Source organism: Sphaerodactylus townsendi, linkage group LG02 (assembly GCF_021028975.2).
Source record: "Sphaerodactylus townsendi isolate TG3544 linkage group LG02, MPM_Stown_v2.3, whole genome shotgun sequence".
NCBI classification, from domain to species: domain Eukaryota; kingdom Metazoa; phylum Chordata; class Lepidosauria; order Squamata; family Sphaerodactylidae; genus Sphaerodactylus; species Sphaerodactylus townsendi.
Window position 1 is genome coordinate 122660939 of NC_059426.1, and position 21406 is coordinate 122682344.

A 21406-nucleotide genomic window follows, 5' to 3' on the forward strand; every position below is an offset into this window, starting at 1 on the left:
AGGGATTAAGTTTGTTTAATTACATCATGTTCATTGTACCTCATAACCATAAGATTATTTCAGAATGTGCTTTGTGACCTAGAGGAATATCAAGGGAAATGTTCCAGAAGAGCAGTGTATTACATGCAATTCTATGCAGAGTTATTCCAGTTTGAGCTCACTAATGTCAACAGACTTAGTTTGGATTAATTCTGCATATGATCGACATGTTTCTTTGTACAAAGCAAACAAAGTCTGGAGACATCATGAAGAAATATTTATTCACTGTTGCATAAATGTTCAAGGTTAGAACCATTCCATAAGACTGTGCTGCATATTTTCACTAGATGCATACCTAGATACAGAGATTCTACTGTAAATACTGGACCAAATGCCATAAAATGCAAGAAGTAATCTCAGTGACATTGCTATGCAAAGCTTGAATGTGTGCAAGATAAGTAAAATGACCAGTCACAACAATTCAATTTATTTATTATTTACTTTGTTTCTACTCCACCTTTCTCCCAAAGCAGCTTGCATCAGTCTCCTCTCCAGCAATCCTGTGAGGTAGGTTAGGCTGAGAGAGGGTGCCTGGCCTAGGGTCACTCAGTGAGGCTCTATGGAATGAGTGAGGATTCAAACCTGGGTCTCCCAGAGACACTCTTAACCACTGCACCATGCCAGCTCTCTCAGTATGGTGGTCCAACAACCAAAGCTTCTCTCACAGCTTCATTCTAACACCAGGATGGTTATGTAATTTTTCTATAAGTACATCACATAAACAGTTCTTTTGTGTTCATTTAAAAATGTGTTAATTTAAAAATGTGTTCATTTTAAAATGTTCATTTTTTAAAAATGAATTCTCATCTACAGTGGTACTTTGAAGTTGGACCTGCCAGCATGATTTGTGGATTCCTGAGGAAAGGAGCTTGGCAGTTCCTTGCAGTGGCGTACCTAGGCAAACTGGAGCCCTGGGCAAAACCTGAGTTTGATTTCTTCCCCACCCCCCCACCCCCGCAAAGGGCGGCCACCCTCTCCCATTGTGACCAATGATTTTTTCCACCAGGTCCTTTCAAAGTCACCATCACATTATAGAACATGCCCCAACTCACAAATCTGAACACAGCAATAGGCCATGCCACACAGCAGAAATACTTTTTTGAAAACATTTTCAAAATGCTTTCAAAATGTTTTATTACTGCTATGAAAACATTTTATGGTGTTGTATCCTGTCCCCCCAATTGGGGGAAACAGCATCACTTTCAATGGTATTTAAACAGGGGACCCCAGATTCTCCCTTTAAGGTGGATTTAAAAGGAGAATCTGGGCTCCCTAGTTTAAAAAAGTGATGCTGAAATCCACCCCCAAACAGCATTATAGGGAGCCCAGATTCTCCTTTTGAATCCACCTTAAAGGGAGAATCTGGAGTCGCCAGTTTAAACAACATTGAAAGTGATGCTGTTTTGGAGTGGATTCTCCCCCACCCTGAAACAGCATCACTTTCAACGTTTAAACTGGGGACCTCAGATTCTCCCTTTAAATTCATGCCGAAGGGGGTGGATTTAATAACAACAACAACAACAACAACAACAACAACAACAACAACAACAACAACAACAACAACAACAACAACCTTTATTAGGCATTGAGAGAATAAAAGAAAGATAAAACAAGCATTGGCAGAAAGGGGTTGGATTTAAAAGGAAAATCTGGGGAAATTTAGGGGTGCCTGCTGTCAGGGGTGCAATTATTAAGATAGCAGCACCAAAATTTCAGAGTATCTTTGTGAGACCCTACTGATGATACCACCCAGGTTTGGTGAAGTTTGGTTCAGGGGGTACAAAGTTATGGACCCTCAAAGGTGTAGCCCCCATCTCCTATTAGCTCCCATTGGAAACAATGGCGGATGGGGGCACTCCCTTTAGGAGTCCATAACTTTGGACTCTCTAAACCAAACCTCACCAAACCTGGGTGAGAGTCAGGAGAGTCTCCCGAAAAATCCCTGAAATTTTGGGGCTGCTAGCCTAAAAACTGCACCCTCTGCAGGCCAAAAGCAGAAAAACCCTGAAAATACAAAAAATCCTACAACGAACCTGCAGTTTTTGCACCCCCGACAAGGGGGCGCCCTGGGCAACTGCCCACTTTACCCAATGGGAGGAATGTCTCTGGTTCCTTGGCCCTTGATCCAGCCTTGTCTGTCCCTCCCTTGGCTTTACTTGGGTCCTCTTTCTGTCTGTCACCTGCCCTCTGCAACTGGAAGCAATTGGTTGGTCTAAGCCTCTGCCCACATGACTCTCTCTTATAAAGGGTGCTGCAAGCCAGGGTTCTGAGGTCTCACAAGAGTTCCTAGTCTCACAGGACTTTGGACTTGTTTGGCTCAGCCACAGTGTTGGTTGTCATTCTTAGAGTCTGCCACTCAGTTGGGCGTGAAGTGGGGTGTTATTACATAATTTGTTTCTGCTTTACCAGCCACCCGAAGGAACCACTAGTTGGCTTTGGGTGAGTTCCAGCTCTACAATTTTGTTTAATAGTTTTTCAGTGTGGCAAAACATTACTAGCTGTTTTTCTCTTGCTAGTTCTCTTAGTACTTTGAGAAAACAAGACTTAGAAATTTAATTTTAGCACGTTGACTTCAAAAAGTCTTCTCTTTATGCTTACTTTTTGAACAGGAAAAGTGAAGCTTCCTATAAAGCATCTAAGAAACTCAAAATAATGCCAAAAGCAAACCTACACAGAATGTGCAGGTTATTCCAGTAGTCTGGAAGACATTTGTAACTCAGGTGTTTTTTGTCTCTTAATTACATCAAGAGTGTTTTTCTAGATTGTGATCATACTACCTTAGTTGCAATTAATGAAAAAACTATCACAAAAGGAGAAATGAGGTGGGGGGGCGGGGTTACTGGCTGTTCAGGTATTGGGAATAATTCTCTATTGTTTTGCTTTTAATCTTTCAGCGTTGTTGTATGAATGAGGACTGTGGATCTTCTGATTACATTCAACCATGGAAGTTGTCTGAAGTTGCCAGTGGTGGAGGAATTGGTGTTGTGGAAGAAAGCAGAGATGCCTGCTTTTCCTTTGGAGATTTTGTAACTTCCTTTAACTGGCCCTGGCAGTCTAAGGCCATTTTAGATGGAAAGCAGCTTGAAAAGGTGTGTCTAGGAAGGAATCTTAAAATTACTCAAGGTAGCGATTTCTCGTCAAAACAAAATGGAAAAATTAAGTAAGCCCACTTGATTACCTTTGAAAGGGCTTATTATTTTATCACTTAGGTGAAATAAGATATAATTTGCTCGCCCAGGGTAGTGTGCCAAGCCTCCCCATGGGAACTCTCTGCTTCCCTGCAGGCGACTGCATCGTTGTACTGAGACAGACCCTTTTATCAGTGGCATATTTGCCTAGGGACATGGGGTACCCTATGTCCCCGGGTGCCCCCTAGTGGAGGGCACAAAAATTTCAGGTTCATTTGTGTGTTTTTTGTATTTTTAAGTGTTTTTTCAGTTACGGCCTGCAGGGGGCACAGTTTTTAGGCTAGCACAGGGGTAGGGAACCTGCGGCTCTCCAGATGTTCAGGAACTACAATTCCCATCAGCCCCTACCAGCATGGCCAATTGGCCATGCTGACAGAGGCTGATGGGAATTGTAGTTCCTGAACATCTGGAGAGCCGCAGGTTCCCTACCCCTGGGCTAGCAGCACCAACATTTCAGGGATTTTTCAGGAGACCCTCCTGATGATGGCACCCAAGTTAGTTGAAGTTTGGTTTAGAGAGTCCAAAGTGTTGGACTTCTAAAGGGGGTGTCCCCATCCGCCATTGTTTCCAATGGGAGCTAATAGGAGATGGGGGCTACACCTTTGAGGGTCCATAACTTTGTACCCCCTGAACCAAACTTCACCAAACCTGGGTGGTATCATCAGGAGAGTCTCCTAAAGATACCCTGAACGTTTGGTGCTGCTAGCTTAACAATTGCACCCCTGAAAGCAGGCACCCTCCAAATTTCCCCAGATTCTCCTTTTAAATCCATTCCCTTCGGCATGGACTTAAAGGGAGAATGTGAGGTTCCCAGTTTAAACTTTAAAAGTCATGCTGTTTCAGGGTGGGGGAGAATCTATCCCAAAACAGCATCACTTTCAATGTGGTTTTAACTGGGATCCCAGATTCTCCTTTAAGGTGGATTTAAAAGAATAATTTGTTTAAACACCATTGAAAGTGATGCTGTTTGGGGGTGGATTCCACTGGAGGTGTTTTGTGAGAGATGATGCTGACATGTGTTTGGTAAATGTTTTGCTGGGGGGGGGGTTGTGAGAGATTTACATGCTTAATACACACTTGCTGTTTCTCAGGCTAACAACCTACCTCACAGGGTTGGTGTGAGGACAAAATTAGGGAAGAGAGTTGGTGGGGAGAGAGCCATGTTTGTTTTGCTGGGGATGGGAGGTGTTTTGTGAGCTGGTGCAAAAAAAATCATTGTTTGGTAAGGGTGGGAGAGGGTGGCCACCCATATGGTGGGGGGGGGGGACTCAGGTTTTGTCCCCGGGCTCCAGTTTGCCCAGATACTCCTCTGCCTTTTGTACCTTTCTTGCAGTGACCTACGTGCTTATTATTCTGGATTCCATTGCACATAACTCTGTTGCATGTCATCCAAGTAGCCTGTGCACTTGGGATATGAAGAACCACCAGCACAATTGCAGGGGATCTGCAGAATGACCTGTTAACTCTGCAGAGTGTTTTGTGTGTGGGAGTCTTAAAGGAATGCACTCTAAATTGGGGGGGGCAAGGACGTAGGTAAGGGGGGTTCTCAGGTTCAGACCCCCCCATTGCATGTCCGAAGCTCCGGCCCCCTGTTTGTGGGTTTTTGTATTTTTACAGTGTATTTTCGGTTTTTAGTTTGCAGGGGGTGCAGTTTTTAGGATAGCAGTACCAAAATTTCAGGCTATCGTCAGGTGACACTCCTGATGATACCAGCTAAGTTTGGTGAAGTTTGGTTCAGGGGGTCCAAAGTTATGGACCCCCCGGAAGTAGGCTCCCCATCACCCATTGTTTCCAATGGGAGCTAATAGTAGATGGGTCTACCCATTTGGATGGGTCCATATCTTTGGGACCCCCCCTGAACTCAAACATCCTCAAACTCTGTGTCAGTATCATCACCGTAGAGTCTCCCAAAAGATACCCTTGGAAAAGTTCTGGTGCTGGTAGCTGAACAATTGTACCCCTGACAGCAGGCACGCTCCAAATTTTTCCCAGATTCTCTTTTTAAATCCACCCCCTTTGGCATGGATTTAAAGGGAGAATCTGAGGTCCCTGAGCTCTAATTTAAACATTGAAAGTGATGCTGTTTCAGGGTGGGGGATAATCCACCCCCAAACAGCATCACTTTCAATTTTGTTTTATCTGGGGACCTCAGATTCTCCCTTTAAGGTGGATTTAAAAGGAGAATCTGGGCTCCCTAAAGTAAACACCATTGAAAGTGATGCTGTTTGGGGGTGGATTCCAGCATCACAGCAGTCGCCCATGGGGGGGGGGGGTGCACAAACCTCACATTTTGCACTGAGCTCCATTTTCCCTAGCTACCCCTCTGCCTGGAGGGGAGAGAGAAGGGACTGTCAGCTACCAGCTGGGAGCCCAGCCAGTGGGGGAGGCGGGGGAGGCAAGTCACGGGAGTCTGCCATCCCTTGCTTTGGAGAGCTGCTTTTATAAGCACTTAGGCTGGGGGTGGGGCTTGGGGAGGCATGGCCACGCCCCCAGAGGTCTCATGGGGAAAGTGCTACCCTCGACACCCCCATAAAAAATCTATACCTATGTCACTGGTGTGAGACCACTGACTTTTAAGGTTAAATGAGACACATTCCCTTCACCTCGCCTGACTAAGAACATAAGAACGAGCCTGCTGGATCAGACCAGAGTTCATCTAGTCCAGCTCTCTGCTACTCGCAGTGGCCCACCAGGTGCCTTTGGGAGCTCATATGCAGGATGTGAAAGCAATGGCCTTCTGCTGTGCACTTGGGAGAATGTTCAGCACTCTGTCTCTGTTCAGATTAATCCGCAGCTCGTGGATGGGCATCTTTCCTACTTTCTGGGTGCTGCTGGCGTGACCGGGCTGACCGCTTTGATAGGAATAAGAGAGAAAGGACATGTGACTCGGGGTGCTAACCAAACCATGGTTGTCAGTGGAGCTGCTGGTGCCTGTGGCTCATTGGCTGGGCAGGTGAGCATGCTATACCATTTGATATGGGCCATATCAGCTGGGGATGTATTTCATGTTGCACTAGAGTGCTGGTTGGAGCAATGCTTCTACAGCTACGTTACTTCTAGAATGGCGCAAGAATTCTGCTTAAAAGTATGAAGATGCATACTATTATTTCCATCTTGCAGGTGCAAAGCTGAGGTTGACTGATCTAGTTATAGTGATGCCATCTTCCAGGTGGGCAACAATCCAAAACAAGCACCTGTATGGTTAATGGGGTTAATATACCAATGACTCTAATATTCAATATAAATACACTTAAACAATTACGAATACGCTTTTATTCTGTATAACATACACAATACCTACACAGGTTTATTACTGTGTGATAATTTACACAAAGAAACATAAACCAAATAGTCCCAGTACAAAAAGCTCACAACAACAGAGGCTCACTTCTGAAAAACCGGCTACTCCAACCTGTGTCTCCATGTGACCCCAAGAAGACATGATCCTGCCAGTGACCCTGCATGTCCCAGCAGTTTATTGCATTGGGCCAAGAAGCATCTGGCCTTCTGCAAGTCACTGGCCTGATCCCTGTGTCGTTGCCTCACCTGTAAGAGATGTGCAGACCTAAAGCCCTGTCTTTGAATGAAGGTTAACTAGGTAGTTTTTAAAATCGTTTTTATTTCTTTAATTTCTTTTATTAAATTTATATCCCACACTCCCCAACCAAAGTCAGGCTCAGGGCAGCATACAAACCTTTTAAAAGAGTCTTAATACATAAAATGCAGTATACTGATCATTAACTCTAATTAAAACGCAAGATGGCAACAAACAGATTTGGGCCTATGAAAACCATCTGGCCCAGCTCAAATATAAACTCTCCTTAAAACAATTTGAGCATGGGCTGAAGTCAAGAAGAGGCAGTGTAGAAAACCACGTGTTGATTGTTGTAAATTGTTGTTGGCTGATGATATTGGGGCACACGATTGGCCTCAACCCAGTGGTGTAGCGTCAAGGGGGCGGGGGGGTGCATGACGCACCATGGGTGTACAGCTCCCTCGCAGGGGCACGGTAGGGGCGGATCGGGGATGTGCAGCAGGCCGCTGGGCTTACGTAAGTACCCCTGGGAGCAGCTTTTACCCCTCACATCGAGTCCCTGCTCTTTTAGCCAGCCAAAGGCCTGGTGGATCATCTCTGGCTTGCAGGCCCTGTGGAACTGTTTAAAATCCCTCAGGGCCCTGGTGTCAGCTGGCAGAGAGTTGCACCAGGCTGGAACTAGGGCAGAAAAAGCCCTGGCTCTGGTCGAGGCCAATCATCTGTAAGACAAGCTTCTTTGCATAGAAGTTGGCAGACTACCATTGTTTTTATGGGGCTTCCGCAGATAGGTTTTCTGGAGGGCTGTTCCAGAGTTGTTGGAATTTGTGGAACCAATGAAAAATGCTCAACTTTGGTCTCGGAAATGGGTTTTGATGCTGCTATCAACTATAAGGAAGAGGACGTGGTACAACGGCTGCGTGTGCTGTGCCCAGATGGAGTGGATGTGTACTTTGATAATGTTGGTGGAGGCATCAGTTATGCAGTAATAGCTCACGTGAGTCAGCTGTTATTTCTGCCTCTTCCCTGTTGTTACTTCAGATTCTTAGACACTGTTTAGATTTTACTGTAAATCTGGCTGATGGAAGGTGAGACAGGATGCTGACTGAGATGAACCACTTGTCTAATCAAGCAGGACTATTCTTATGCACGAACCATGGTATTTATTTCTTATAACGCTGAACTGTTATAACTGAAAAGATAGGAAAGTATTCAGTATCCAAGTTTCTGTTGATGGTCTATGATGGTCTATGAAACCTCTCTGTTATTTTTAAGTCTTTCTAATTTTTGATTTGGATATTTTTTAAACAGTCTGGATTTTACTCCACTGTACTACCACCATGTGACTTGTTGGTAGTTAACACACATACATAACACTACCACCATGCAATAACAATGACAAAAAGCACATAGTATATCCCTGCAGTGACATCCTTTTGTGCTAAATGTATTTTTCCTTTGAGGGTTGTGTTCTGTCCTCCTGTACACATCTGGATGTTCTAATATTCTGAGGCGATTGACGGATTAAAAATACGCAGAATAAAAACACATCTTAAAAACCATTAGAACTAAATAAAAATACATCATTCAAACAATTAAAGCCAAATTTAAATACAGGTACAACAATAGCATTCATGTGTATAAAAACAACAAACAAAACAGGGCAAGAAGGGAGGATCACTGAGGGAATGCCAGGTGAAACAAAACAAGTCTTCATCCACTGGTAGAAGACAGGAACTTACTGTGATAGGCATGTCTGTCTGCAGAGGAAGTTCCAGAATTTTGCTGTCGCCCCTGAGAAGGCTCTGTTCCCAGTTGCTACCCACCTAATCTCAGAAAGCAGGACCTGAGAAGATGACCGTAGCAGTTGAGTAGGTTCATAAGGAAGTAGGTGGTCCTTTAGGTATGTTGGTCTCGAACAACCTAGAGCTTTAAAGGTTAACACCAGCTCTTGAATTGCACTGGGAAATAAATTGGGAGTCAAGATGAATCAGAACCAGAGTAATATGGCCCCTTTGACTGACTCCAGTCAACATCCTGGATGCAGCATTCTGCACCAATGGAAGTTTCCGGACTTTTTTAATGGGCAGCCTCACTGAGAGCACATTGCAGTAATCTAACCTAGATGTAATCATGTGGCTTGCAACACAGTGGCCTGCTCTTTTCTGCCAGGGAAAGGCTTCAGTTGGCTAACTAATCAAGGCTGGTAGAAAGCATTCATGGCCACAGCTGCCATCTGCTTATCCAGTAGTTGCCTGGAGTCCTGAAAGTTTGAAACTATGGCCTTTTTTCTTCAAGTAGGGTACAACTCTATCCAGGCTGGGGTTCACCTTAATTTGCACTTGCGAGGATTAAGGTTCAGTTTATTATCCCATACCCACTCCAACACTGCCTCCAAGCTCCAGTTCAGGGTTTCTGTAGCCTCCCTGGGATTGGATGGAAACATGAGGTAGAGCTGAGTTTCATCAGTGTATTGGGGACAACCCTGCCCAAATCTCCAGACGATTTCACTCTGCAAGTCTTACTTTCATCCAAAAAATCTGTTAATGGCTTTTGCTCATGGAACTTCCCTGTGAAGCCAATCCAGCCCTCTCACTGTAAACTTTTTAGGTCAGCTTTTTAAAAACTTCCAGGAATTAAAAAAGTTCCTTGTAGTCACTTTAAAATGATGGACTGGTTTGAAGATTTTAGTGCTTGAACAAACTTTTCTTATGTTCCACAAGGCTTCTTTGATGGGCTTCAGGAGGCAATTTTTAGGGAAAGATTTTGTGGGATGAAAAATTGGAAAATGTGCTTCAGCAGTATGGACTTCTCAGTTTGTGTTCTGATCTTTTATAAATTCTTCATTCTCTAAGCTATTTTTACTATGCATTGTTAAGAATCACCTTGAGCACAGGGAAGGTGGTATACATGTGTTTCAAGTAAATACTTCAATTTTTGTCTGTATTGTAATTCACCACATTTCTGGTGGTTGTAACAGAATGTAGACCAGATAAACTGAATGTTCTTTAATTCTGTTTCATAACGGATAATAAACACACACTGTTCCTTAGACTGTTCTCTTCATTGGCATATTCAGCCATTCCCTGTTTAACAATCTAGTGTAAGAGCTTTCAGACTTTGTTCACAGAAGTCCTTGTAAGCCTGTCAGGATTTCCTCAGTGAGTAGATTAGTAGCAGTAGTAGTATTCATGTTTCCATGTTGGACAGTTTGTTTACCAATCCCAAGATGCCCTTCTAGTATGCAGTTGCAAGGATATTCTGGGTGCATTCTAAAATGCATGTTCATGATGGGCCTTGTTGAAGCCTAGTTAGCCTGGCAGCGCCCCATGTGAACTGAACTGTAATTTCAGTCGGAAGGAGCACCATGAGCACCATGAACAATTCATTAAGAAAGAAGGTTGCTGGTTTTTAGTAGGGGCTCACCAAAGTCTTCATCGCAGGTTCACATTGAACTTTTTCTCCCTTTCTCATAGTGATTGGGACCACAATGTGCATTACGTTCCAATATAGGGCAGAAACTGTTGTCAGACATATCCAGGATATGATCCAACCCAGAGGAGCACCCAAGTATCTGGTGCTATAACCTGTCTACTTCATCATTCTTCACTTTCCTCATTTCCTCACTCTGCTGTAATCTCTCTGGGCCAGTCAGTCTCTTACCTGCATGGGCCCTGGATGGACTTGGGCATTCTGCCACCACATACCTCTTCTGCTGGGTACTGTCATCCTGGAAGTTTTGTGTTGTGGCCTCTTCGCAACTGTGTAGTTTTGGCCAACTGTTTATTGCCCAAGCAGCAGCCCTCTACTCTCCCACTATCTGTCTTTGTTGCTGATAACCATAGCAGGTAGGCCTGTTACTGACGTTATTGTATATCTGTTGGGAAAGGAGTCATTTTTGTCCAGTGTAGGTCAAACAGAGATCAAACAAGCAGACACAGAGAAGAGATATTAGACATTGCTAAGTGTGTCCAGCAGTAGTCATTCATTTAGACAGCAGAAAAGAAGCCAAGACCAGCCATTGTTTTTACAAACCTTTAACTAAGTGGAGTAATTATCAGTGTGTGTGTGTGTGTGTGTGTGTGTGTTTACACACACATACAAATATGCATACACCATGATAATTACTCCACTTAGTTTTTCAAATACCAAAAGGGTTTGTTTCTTGGGCCACAAAATGAGTAGCAACTCTCTTGTGATCCATAGGTCATAAAATTATCACCTAGGGCAGATCTGATGACTCCAACTTTAAATTCCTCAGTTTACTGTTCCTATCAAGTAGCTGGCCTCCACTGACCTACCATCAGCTACTGGTTATATCACATTAAGAGGTAATGTGGGCACCAGGACAACTTTATTACTGTAATATGACTTCCCTTGGAGAAAGAGCCATTTAGGTTTGAGGAAGGCTCCTTGGAGGATGTTAGGATCCACTTCGTTAAAAACAGATGCATACAAGACACATTCTAAAATGCAAAGGCTCCTCAACAGAAATGCCAATACAGAAAGGATTCCTTAAAGGTAAAATATGGAAAACTATTACTTTATCAGACTGTGTACTAGGGGCTTGTTCTTCCAAGAATGTGTTGCTTGGTGTGCAACCATCTCCTCTCACACATAATGACCAATTCTATCTCTTTGCACCTTTTTTTTCAAAGATAATATATTTTGATTGGTATCCAACATGAAGATAGCTTACTTAGTTATGATTATACCTTTATGCTTATAGCAAGCTAAAAAAGCATCCTTTTTTTGTTCTGTTTCTAACAGATGAATCCAAATAGTCATATCATTTTATGTGGGCAGATCTCCCAGTACAACAACGATATGCTTCATCCACCTCCACTCCCTCCTGCAATAGAGGAAATAAGAAAAGCACGGAACATCACTAGGTATTTCTCCTTAACCAGCCCTTGCCATTATCTGGAGTAAATATAAATGAACAACCAGTCGGGAGGCTGCACCAAGGAGGAAAAGGGGAGCAAAATAACTGTCTCCCTCCATCATCAGAGCTCCACTCACAATGGAAGCAGAAAGGAGTAACTTCATCATCCTCTCCCTGCCCTCTGCAGCCTCCCAACCTGTCTTGCAGCTATTCCTACAATTGAAGAATCAGAAATGGGAAGCTGGGAATTTTAGAAACTATCAGTGCTTCTGTTGATGAATAGTGGGGTCCAACCCATTCCTGCCTTCCAGTTGAATCTCCTGCTCAGTCCCAGCCCAAAGTCAGAGTTGAACAGGCAGCTAAAATAGGAGACCAAAATGTAAAGAAGGTGAAATTAGAAACCAGGTCAGGAAAAGGAGTTGGGATTCTTGCAACTATAAGACAAGAGTGTCCTGTCTACCCCCATTGTGCTTATGAGGAAACAGAGAAGGAACCGCATTTCATAGTAAAAGATGAACACTGACCCTTATTTTGTGGAATGACCAAGATACATGAAGGGAGTACTTGGCTACTCTGTATTCAGAAACTTATTCGTGTATGTATCAGCTACTGTACAACTTCTGGTGCATTTACAGCTACATATTTTTGGAATACTTTCAGCCATCTGGATGATCAGCATTGCTTGATCCTGTTAAACTGAAACGTTAGCCTGTTAATTTATTCAATTAGTTTCATATACAGAAAGTAAGCAAAGATTGTGGTCTGTATCCTTGCAGTACATTGTAATTTTATTACATTGTTTTCTACAAGCATACTAAACAGCCACAAATGTTAAAAGTTTTTCACACAAATGCTGATTGGAGGGCTCTGCTTGTAGGGCTTTGGCTCAATTGAAAATAACCAGTACTTCTGTTCTGATCTTTCATAGTGAAAGATTTATACTCCTGAACTACACAGACAAATATCCAGCTAGTACTGCACAGCTTTGTCAGTGGATCAAAGAGGGAAAACTGAAGGTAGGTTACAGATCTCAAGGTAATTGTTTACAGACTGCAAGTGTGGCTTTCTTCTGTGAAAGATTTCTTTTGCAATTTATTCTGTTGATTCTTGAGTAATAATGAATACTCTACTCTAATCAACTTCACAATAAGTATAGAGGCTTTCTATAAACCACCTAATTGGGCAATACAGTCATTTTTTCCCATTTTTAATTTTTTCAACATGCACAAAAACAACAAAACAACAAAATTAAACACTTTCAACGCCACATCAATACAAAAAAAGAACATGAAATACAAAACAAAAAACAAAAATAACCAAATAATGACTTCCTCTTACCTCATTGTTGCATTCTAATGTAAACATGTTCACATTCCAGGTTCATGCATCTATTTAAAATGGAACAATTTATCAGTTACACAGTTCATAGTTTCTAATATTCTGTTTCAGTCTGCTGTTTTCTTTTAGATCTCAAATCCTGCAATTATTTCAATTCTAGCATATTTTATTCAATAGGTAGTCTGCAAAAGGTTTCCAGTTTTCTACAAATTTCTCTGCATTACTGTCCTTTAATAAAGTTGTTAATTTTGCTATTTCTGAATGTGACCTTTTGTATTCAATCTGTGCCATCCAAATCTCTTGTCAAAACCCTCCAGATCCAGGGCAATGCAGTCATTTTATGTAGAGAATTGGTTAAGATAACATATTTTGCTTATCCACATCTGCGTTTTCTTGTTCTCTGATTAATTAAGAATTTTGTAGTCCTTTTTAGGAGATAAAATGGAAACCAATCTTTTTGTTTACAGGTTAGAGAGACTGTTGTGAATGGCTTGGAAAACATTGGAGGTAAGTCATTTGTTAGTTCACCTGTACTCGGTTATACCAAAGCTATGAAATGTTCACTTTACGCTGAAATAGGTTAAATGAGGTGAAGAGATATCCCGATTTAAAATATTTTCACATGAAAACAATTTAAATCTGAAAGTTGGGTTGAATCCAGGATAAACTGGCAATTTCTGCCAGTTTCCCCATTCTACCGCAGACTTCCTCCCTTATGTCATCCATCAGGGTCTTCTATCACACCTTTACTCCCTGAGCTGTATTTTGTAGAGATCAGTGAACTGCATCAGGCAGAAAGAGCCAGGAAAGTCCATTCTGCCAATGGAAGATATAATCTAGAACCACCCCATTATTTCTTACTTATTTTGAGTATATAGATGGAATGGGGGTGGGGGGGGGTGCTCTTAAATGTTCCCAAGTATGTAAGCAGCGCAGATTCATGGTGTTTTGGAAATGGACACACAGCAGATTATGTAGATCTGAGACCCAGTGAAATATAGTAATTTGACTAGGCCTAGTGAGGTTCAAGTTCAAATCCCTTCTTAACTAGGAAACTTACTAAGTTTCCTGGGATCAGCCTGTCTCTCTTGGCCCTATTGTACATGACAGTGTTGTTGATAAAGTAAAATGAAGCCAAACTTCCTACAATTGAACCCATTTCATTGGGTTTACAACCCCTGGTGATCTCAGAAAAGGAAGTGCAAGATCTATTTCACAGACAGAAGCCTGGAAAAGCACCAGGCCCAGACAAGATAACACCTTCTTGCTTAAAAGTCTGTGCTGTCCAATTGGCCCCCATTTTCACCCAAATCTTCAACAAATCACTAGAGATGTGCTATGTTCCTTCCTGCTTCAAACACTCCACTATCGTCCCAGTGCCGAAGAAGCCTTCCATCAAGGAACTGAACGACTACAGACCAGTTGCTCTAACATCTGTAGTTATGAAAACTTTTGAAAGGCTAGTGATGTACCATTTGAAAACCATCACGGATCCACTGTTGGACCCCTTGCAATTTGCATACCGAGCAAATAGATCGACAGATGATGCTGTTAATATGGCTTTGCACTATATCCTACAGCATCTTGAATCGCCAAAGACCTATGCAAGGGTCCTCTTTGTTGACTTTAGTTCAGCATTCAATACTATCAGACCGGACATTCTTCTAACCAAACTAAATCAGCTAGCAGTACCTGAGCATATTTGTAAGTGGATCACAAGCTTCCTAACAGATAGGAAACAGCAGGTGAAGCTAGGAAAAATTACATCAGACACCTGTAAAATGAGCACAGGGGCCCCCCAAGGCTGTGTACTTTCACCACTTCTCTTCTCTCTGTATACCAATGACTGCATCTCAAACGATCCATCTGTTAAAATACTGAAATTTGCAGATGATACAACAGTGATTGGTCTCATTCGAGACAACGATGAAACCGCATACAGACGGGAGGTTGAACAACTAGCCTCGTGGGGCCACTGGAACAATCTAGAACTGAACACACTTAAACCAGAGAAATGGTGGTAGATTTCAGCAGAAACCCTCCCATCCTACCTCCTCTCACAATACTAGACAACACAGGTATCAACAGTATAGACCTTTCAATTTCTAGGCTCCATCATCTCTCATGACCTAAAATGGTCACCTAATATCAAAAATGTCATCAAAAAAGCACAACAAAGAATGTTCTTTCTGCGCCAACTCAGGAAGCTCAAACTGCCCAAGGAGCTGCTGATACAGTTCTACAGAGGAATCATTGAGTCTGTCATCTGCACCTCTATAACTGTGTGGTTTGGTTCTGCAACCCAACAAGATCAACACAGACTTCAGAGAATAATCAGAACTGCAGAAAAAACAATTGCTGCTAACCTGCCTTCCATTGAGGACCTGTATACTGCAGGGTCAAAAAAAGGGCTGTGAAAATATTTACTGACCCCTCGCATCCTGGACATAAACTGTTTCAACTCTTACCCTCTAAACGTCGCTACAGAGCACTGCACACCAAGACAACTAGACATAAGAACAGTTTTTTCCCGAATGCCATCACTCTGTTAAACAAATAATTCCCTCGATAATGTCAAACTATTTATTATATAATTACTGCACTACTTTTTTCATCATTCCTATTACCCATCTCCTCCCACTTATGACTGTATGACTATAGCCTATGCTGACATTTTATTTTATTTTAAGATTTTACATTTTATGTTTTCATTACTATTGATTGTTTCCTGATTGCTTACTAGACCTATATGACAATCATTAAGTGCTGTACCTTATGATTCTTGACAAATGTATTTTTCTTTTATGTACACTGAGAGCATATGCACCGGAGACAAATTCCTTGTGTGTCCAATCACACTTGGCCAATAAAGATTCTATTCTATTCTATTCTATTCTATTCTATTCTATTCTGAAGGTGGGAAAAACCATTATGCTGCTTTGAGCTCCTTGGAGTAAGGATGGAATAAAATATAATTCATATGATTTGAACTATCATCAGTAAGCTTTAGGTCCTTTGATTTTTTGCAGGTATAGTTGGAGGAGTAGGTAGTCATGGATAGAGTGACAGAAGAAAGGCATGCATGAAAATAGACAAAGATGAACAGAGGTGTGATGGAGAAACGGAGTTGGGCTTTGGCCAAGTAGAAAAAAGCTGTAGCCAAGAATTGTTGCTTTAAGGAGAACACAAAGGAGAAGAAGCAGGTCATTAGACCATTTTGTACAATTGAGAATTCACATCAACCCCTTGACAAGGTTGCACAGAAGTTGATTGCACTGGTCAAGTGGTAGTGTTGTCATTGTCTGATCATAGGCCTCCAAAAACAGACCCCAAAGTGGCCTACCTGAGGCAAATTTCAGAGGCAGTGTGCAGAGTGGAACAGATAACGCAGCCATATAATGGCAGTTGGGTCAACCTGATCCCATATGTATTGAAGCCTTTTCCCCAGAAATTGAACAAATGCAATCATTATTTCTCAGAAGAGTCATGGTCGTTCCCGGTATTGTAATTCTCACCACACTATGCCATGTATCAAGCTTATTCTTAATTGAGACTAGGGGCTGGATTACTACAATAAAGTATTGGTTTAAGATTCATTTCAGAATAAAACAGCTGATATTATATCTTATCTACTTCATCATAACTACACTTCATAATGGTCTACAGTGATTACTCAAAAAATCAGGAAAATAGGAATTGATTTAATTACATTACAAAATAGTAGTGAAAAATGTATCTTGACACAAATTAAAGACAGATTGAGAGACCACAAGAGATGCCTTTTTTATTCAGCAAAGATTACAGCTTGTTCACCTCGAGCATTGGGAAGTTCCCCTAAGTACAGTGTTCCAGCCACTTACCTTGTTTCTACCTTATCTGTTGATCAGCAGTGGGCCTTTATGCAGGCCCATTTTAACAGTATTCCTTCTGCTGTGACTTCAGGTAGATATCAACAAATTCCAAAACATCAAAGGTATTGTTGTTGTGGTTCACCCGACTCCTTACACCATATTCTCCTAGAGCATAGTTTAAATGTGGATGTACAAGCAGGCCTGATTAACCCTCTATTACTGTCTAAGAGAATACGTAGTTCTTCATATGTCATACATTTTCTTTTAGCAAACTATTCTTTTGATATTATTCAAACAGTTCCGTCCTTTTTGGCAATTATTTCAAAATGATAGCCATTATTTTACTGTACTTATTTTGTCCATTGCTGACAGACAATTTTATTATTTTATATTTTATTGTTGTGTTTTATGCTAATAAAAGGCACTGACTGATTGGGGTGAAGATGATTGCTTTGTTAACTCCTCAGGCATAAGTGTCTCTCAGAGACACTACAGAAGGGAAATGACTTAGCCAAGAGGATGGGGATCATATTTGGATGACTTGGTAGAAGCCTGCCTGCCCATAATTGTTACCTGCTTCCAGTTTTCCCAAAGTCCATTTTTTTAGAGGGGGCTAACAACTAAGCATTGGTAGCCATGTCTAGAGGAACTTTCTTTGAGAAGGGCTAATTCTTGTTGTTTAAACTACTTGCAAGATCATGTGACTAAATGGAAAGGAACAATACAAAGGTTTCAATTAAGAAGAAGTGGTATGACAGATGCACTAATACTGTGAAAAGCATTTTCCATAGAACTGCATTGATTAAAGTCAGTGTGTTGTTATCATTGGAGACTTAAACTAGACCTGGGAAAATCCCATTCAGCCATGAGGTTTCCAGTATAACGAACCAGTAGTTCTCTATTACCATAAGCCATCTTCTTCCCAAAGGACAAAATACTTCCAAAACCAGTGAAAACAATATTCTTCTAATTCATATTCAAAAGCACGTTCAATGTACAGGCACAAGAACGATTCTGGAATCTTACAAGCATATTGTTTAAAAATTAGCAGAACTGAGATTATTTAATCAATAGGTTTATATCCACAATTAAAGCTGTTTCTCTAAAGAAATGGTCGCAAAAGGTTAGGTTGATTTCTTATCTTTGTTCTCTTATAGCCGCTTTCGTGTCCATGATGAGTGGAGGCAACATCGGAAAACAGATTGTACATGTATCTGACTAAAATGAATCTTTTTTACTGTTGTGTAGAAAAAGCAACTACTTGCAGAAGTCAGGTATTATCTTGTTTTGCTAAATATACTATTTGCATTAACTAAAGTGGATAAAAATCAATGATTTTCATTAATTAAAATTGCATTTAATTTTTTTAAATAAGTTTTTAAAATTTTAAATAACATTTTGAAATAAAATGTTTTTTGAGGAAAAATCTACCCATTTAAGATACATTATATAGTCCAAAGATTATTCATCATGAAATAAGGAGTAGCTTTACATTGTTTAACATGAGGGTGTATATTCATGAAATGTGTAAAGTTCTTTGAAAATTAATTCCATTAATCTAGTCACAATATCATGCTCTTCCAAAGTTTCTGTAAGATTTTGAGCAGTTTTTCTATTTAGAAGATGTTAACACAGAAGCTTGGTTTCTGAAAACTGTGCATTTATGTCTGCAGAACGAACATGCCTCTTCACATCAAAAATAAACATACATAGTTGAGAAAAATACCTTAATATTGTTTCTTTGCAAATATGTGTACACAGAATCACCCCTTACCTCTTAACAGCTAAGTTACAGGAAGTTCAGTGAGTACACAATTCTTTGGAGTAGAATAGATCTGCACAAGGCACAAAGTGTGAGGAAGGAGGGACAAGCAGTAAAAATGAAAATAAAACTTTTTGAGCAGAGTACTCCACAAGTCTTGGAGTCTGTAAGTGTATTGCCTGAGGTTTATCATATTATTCTCTCCTTGGAGGAGAAAATCTATAATGGCAGGATGCCGTAAAAGAGATTCCGGTTGGGAATATTTTTTTATTTTTAAGAAGAAAAAATAACTATTATATTCAATAGTTATAATATACATAATTCAGTAAAAATTACTTAAAATACTTGTGCGTGTTATTACATGAAGAAACAAGAGAAAAGAAGAAAAAATATAGAAAAGAAATACAAAAATGAGCAAGCTGTCATCATTTGACTTTTCTCTATTTTTCCTCAAGAATGCATATTCTTATATCATTCACTGTGAGATAATGTCTCCACTGTGTTGTAATAAAATACTTCCAAACTTTCTAATAGTTGACTATATATTTCCAGTATAAATAATATTCATAAAAGTATTCATATACTTAATAAATGGGAACTACACTTCATGAAATTTTTCTAATGAGTTTTGTCTTAGGAGTCAATTTGTCCAATTTGATAACTAGACCAAATTTTCTCAGTCCACTCATCCACATTTGGTACCGTGCGCTTTTTCCAGTTTCTGGCCAAAACAATGCTTGCTGTTGTGATCAAATACAAAAACAAGGCACTACTGCTCTTTGACATATGTGTCTCTATTATTCCTAATAAATAAGCTTCTACTCTCAGTTCAAATCTCATCTTCAGTATCTTTTGCACAGTACCTTCTTTGCACAGTACCTTCTTTGCACAGCTCTCCAATATTGGAGAATATTCTGTGAGTGAGAACATTTTGATCGTCATGCCCACAAACCAGCTATTTTATCTCACCTGTTCCCATAGTAGCCAATTCCTCCCCCTGCACTGGATTTTTGTTTGTTTGCTTTTAAGTTGGCAATTGCCTAGAGCCCTCCGGCGATGAGGCGGTCTATGAAATCCAATGAAATAAATACATACATACATACATACCATTACATACCCAATAATTTATCCAGGTAACATTGTAAAGTCTTTTGTCAGTGCTAACCGCATAGAAAAGCTCTTTTGAATAATTCAACTTTGCATAGTTTTCAGAAAGCCAGGAGATTGGGAGCAATTCTGAGCTTCTCAGGCAGGTCAGTCCATAAGGCGGGAGCCTGGCATCAAGCAGAGAAGCACCAGGGGGGATGGGGGATGAACAAGCTGATGGTAAAATACTTTCGTTTTCCTAGGTAATCAAGTAGAGGCACCCAGGACCAGGTAGCATTATGTCAGTCTTCCAGTGGTGGAGCTACAAGGGGACGGAGGTGTGCCCCGTGCATCAGGCGCACGCCTGGGGGCGCAAAAACGCCCCTAGGCCCCTCCCCCTTCTCCCCTGCCCCCCGCAGCGCCCCCCACCTCCCTTCCCACAGTTACCTTAGTTCCTTTCCTTAGAACTTTTTCAGGCTGAAAAAAAGACCTGTTCACAGTACAGGCTAAAAACAGCCTGAGGAACTACAGTTCCTAGGAGACCTTGGGGCTCACAAAGTCTCCTGGGAAGTATAGTTCCCATCAGCTGAACTTGATGGGGTTTTTTTTAAAGCTCAGTGCTACCTTATGTTACCTCAGTTCCATGGTGATGATGCCGATAGGATTCTCCCCCACATGGGGATCCCCAAAAGTTTCTAACCTCTAAAGATCTTCTGGCTAGACTACCAACAGCTTGGATAAAATATCTATGGCTAAAAAGTTCAGGAGTGGAAAAACTATATAATCAGCTACCTGGGGGCGGGGGGGGGGGTACAATATTGTGTGTTATCAATACATGGTAGCAGCATGTGACTGAAGAAGCATTGGAGTCCCAACCCCAATAGTTTTGTTTGACAGAAGGATGATTATTAAAGGGGACTAGGCAGGGGCGTACCTAGGCAAACTGGTGCCCAGGGACAAAACCTGAGTTTGGTGCACCCCCCGGCCCGGCGTATGGGCGGCCACCCTCCCCCACCATGAACAAACAATGATTTTTTGTACCAGCTCACAAAACACCTCCCACTCCCATCAAAACATACATGGCTTCCCCCCACCAACTCTTTTCCTAATTTCCTAATCACAACAACCCTAGGAGGTAGGTTGTTAGCCTGAGAAACAACTTCAAGCCAGTGCAAGTGGGTATAAAGCATGTAAATCTCTCACAAATCACCCCCAGAAAAACATTTACCAAACAAATGTCAGCATCATCTCTCACAAAACACCTCCAGTGGAATCCACCCCCAAACAGCATCACTTTCAATGGTGTTTAAACTAGGGAGCTCAGATTCTTCTTTTAAATCTACCTTAAAGGGAGAATCTGGGGTCCCCGGTTAAAACAAAATTGAAAGTGATGCTGTTTGGGAGTGGATTCTCCCCCACCTGAAACAGCATCACTTTTGAGGGTTGGAGATTCAGATGAAACAAATAGCAGATTCGGCTGGAATCTGGGCAAATTTGGGCACATTCGGACAGAAATTGTCCGATTATGTCCTGCCCAAATATGAACAAATGTGAATGCAAGGTATTTAGGCTTTTGGGGGGTATTTTTGGTGTTTTTTTGGCCTGCAGGGAGCGCATTTTTAAAGCTAGCAGCACCATGATTTCAGGGCATCATCCAGAGACTGACCTGATGATACCATTCAGAATAGATCAGGAAATAACTAGTCCCATTTGGAATGGTCACTG

The 21406-nt window shown here is 41.3% G+C and overlaps 1 protein-coding gene across 4 annotated transcripts in view; it reads left to right on the forward strand.

Moving 5' to 3' along the window:
- LOC125427156 (prostaglandin reductase 2-like) overlaps positions 1–19227 on the forward strand; it is a 32108-nt gene extending 12881 nt beyond the window's left edge. For 3 of the 4 annotated variants that reach the window (XM_048486256.1, XM_048486254.1, XM_048486255.1), the window contains exons 4-10: positions 2934–3128; positions 6010–6180; positions 7547–7756; positions 11530–11651; positions 12573–12660; positions 13450–13489; positions 17991–19227. In XM_048486256.1, coding sequence (XP_048342213.1) covers positions 2934–3128; positions 6010–6180; positions 7547–7756; positions 11530–11651; positions 12573–12660; positions 13450–13489; positions 17991–18055 — 891 coding nt within the window. In that variant the 3' untranslated portion in view covers positions 18056–19227. The remainder of the gene's footprint in view (positions 1–2933; positions 3129–6009; positions 6181–7546; positions 7757–11529; positions 11652–12572; positions 12661–13449; positions 13490–17990) is intronic. The other variant, XM_048486258.1, reaches the window with a different exon arrangement.
- The last annotated feature ends 2179 nt before the right edge of the window (positions 19228–21406 follow it).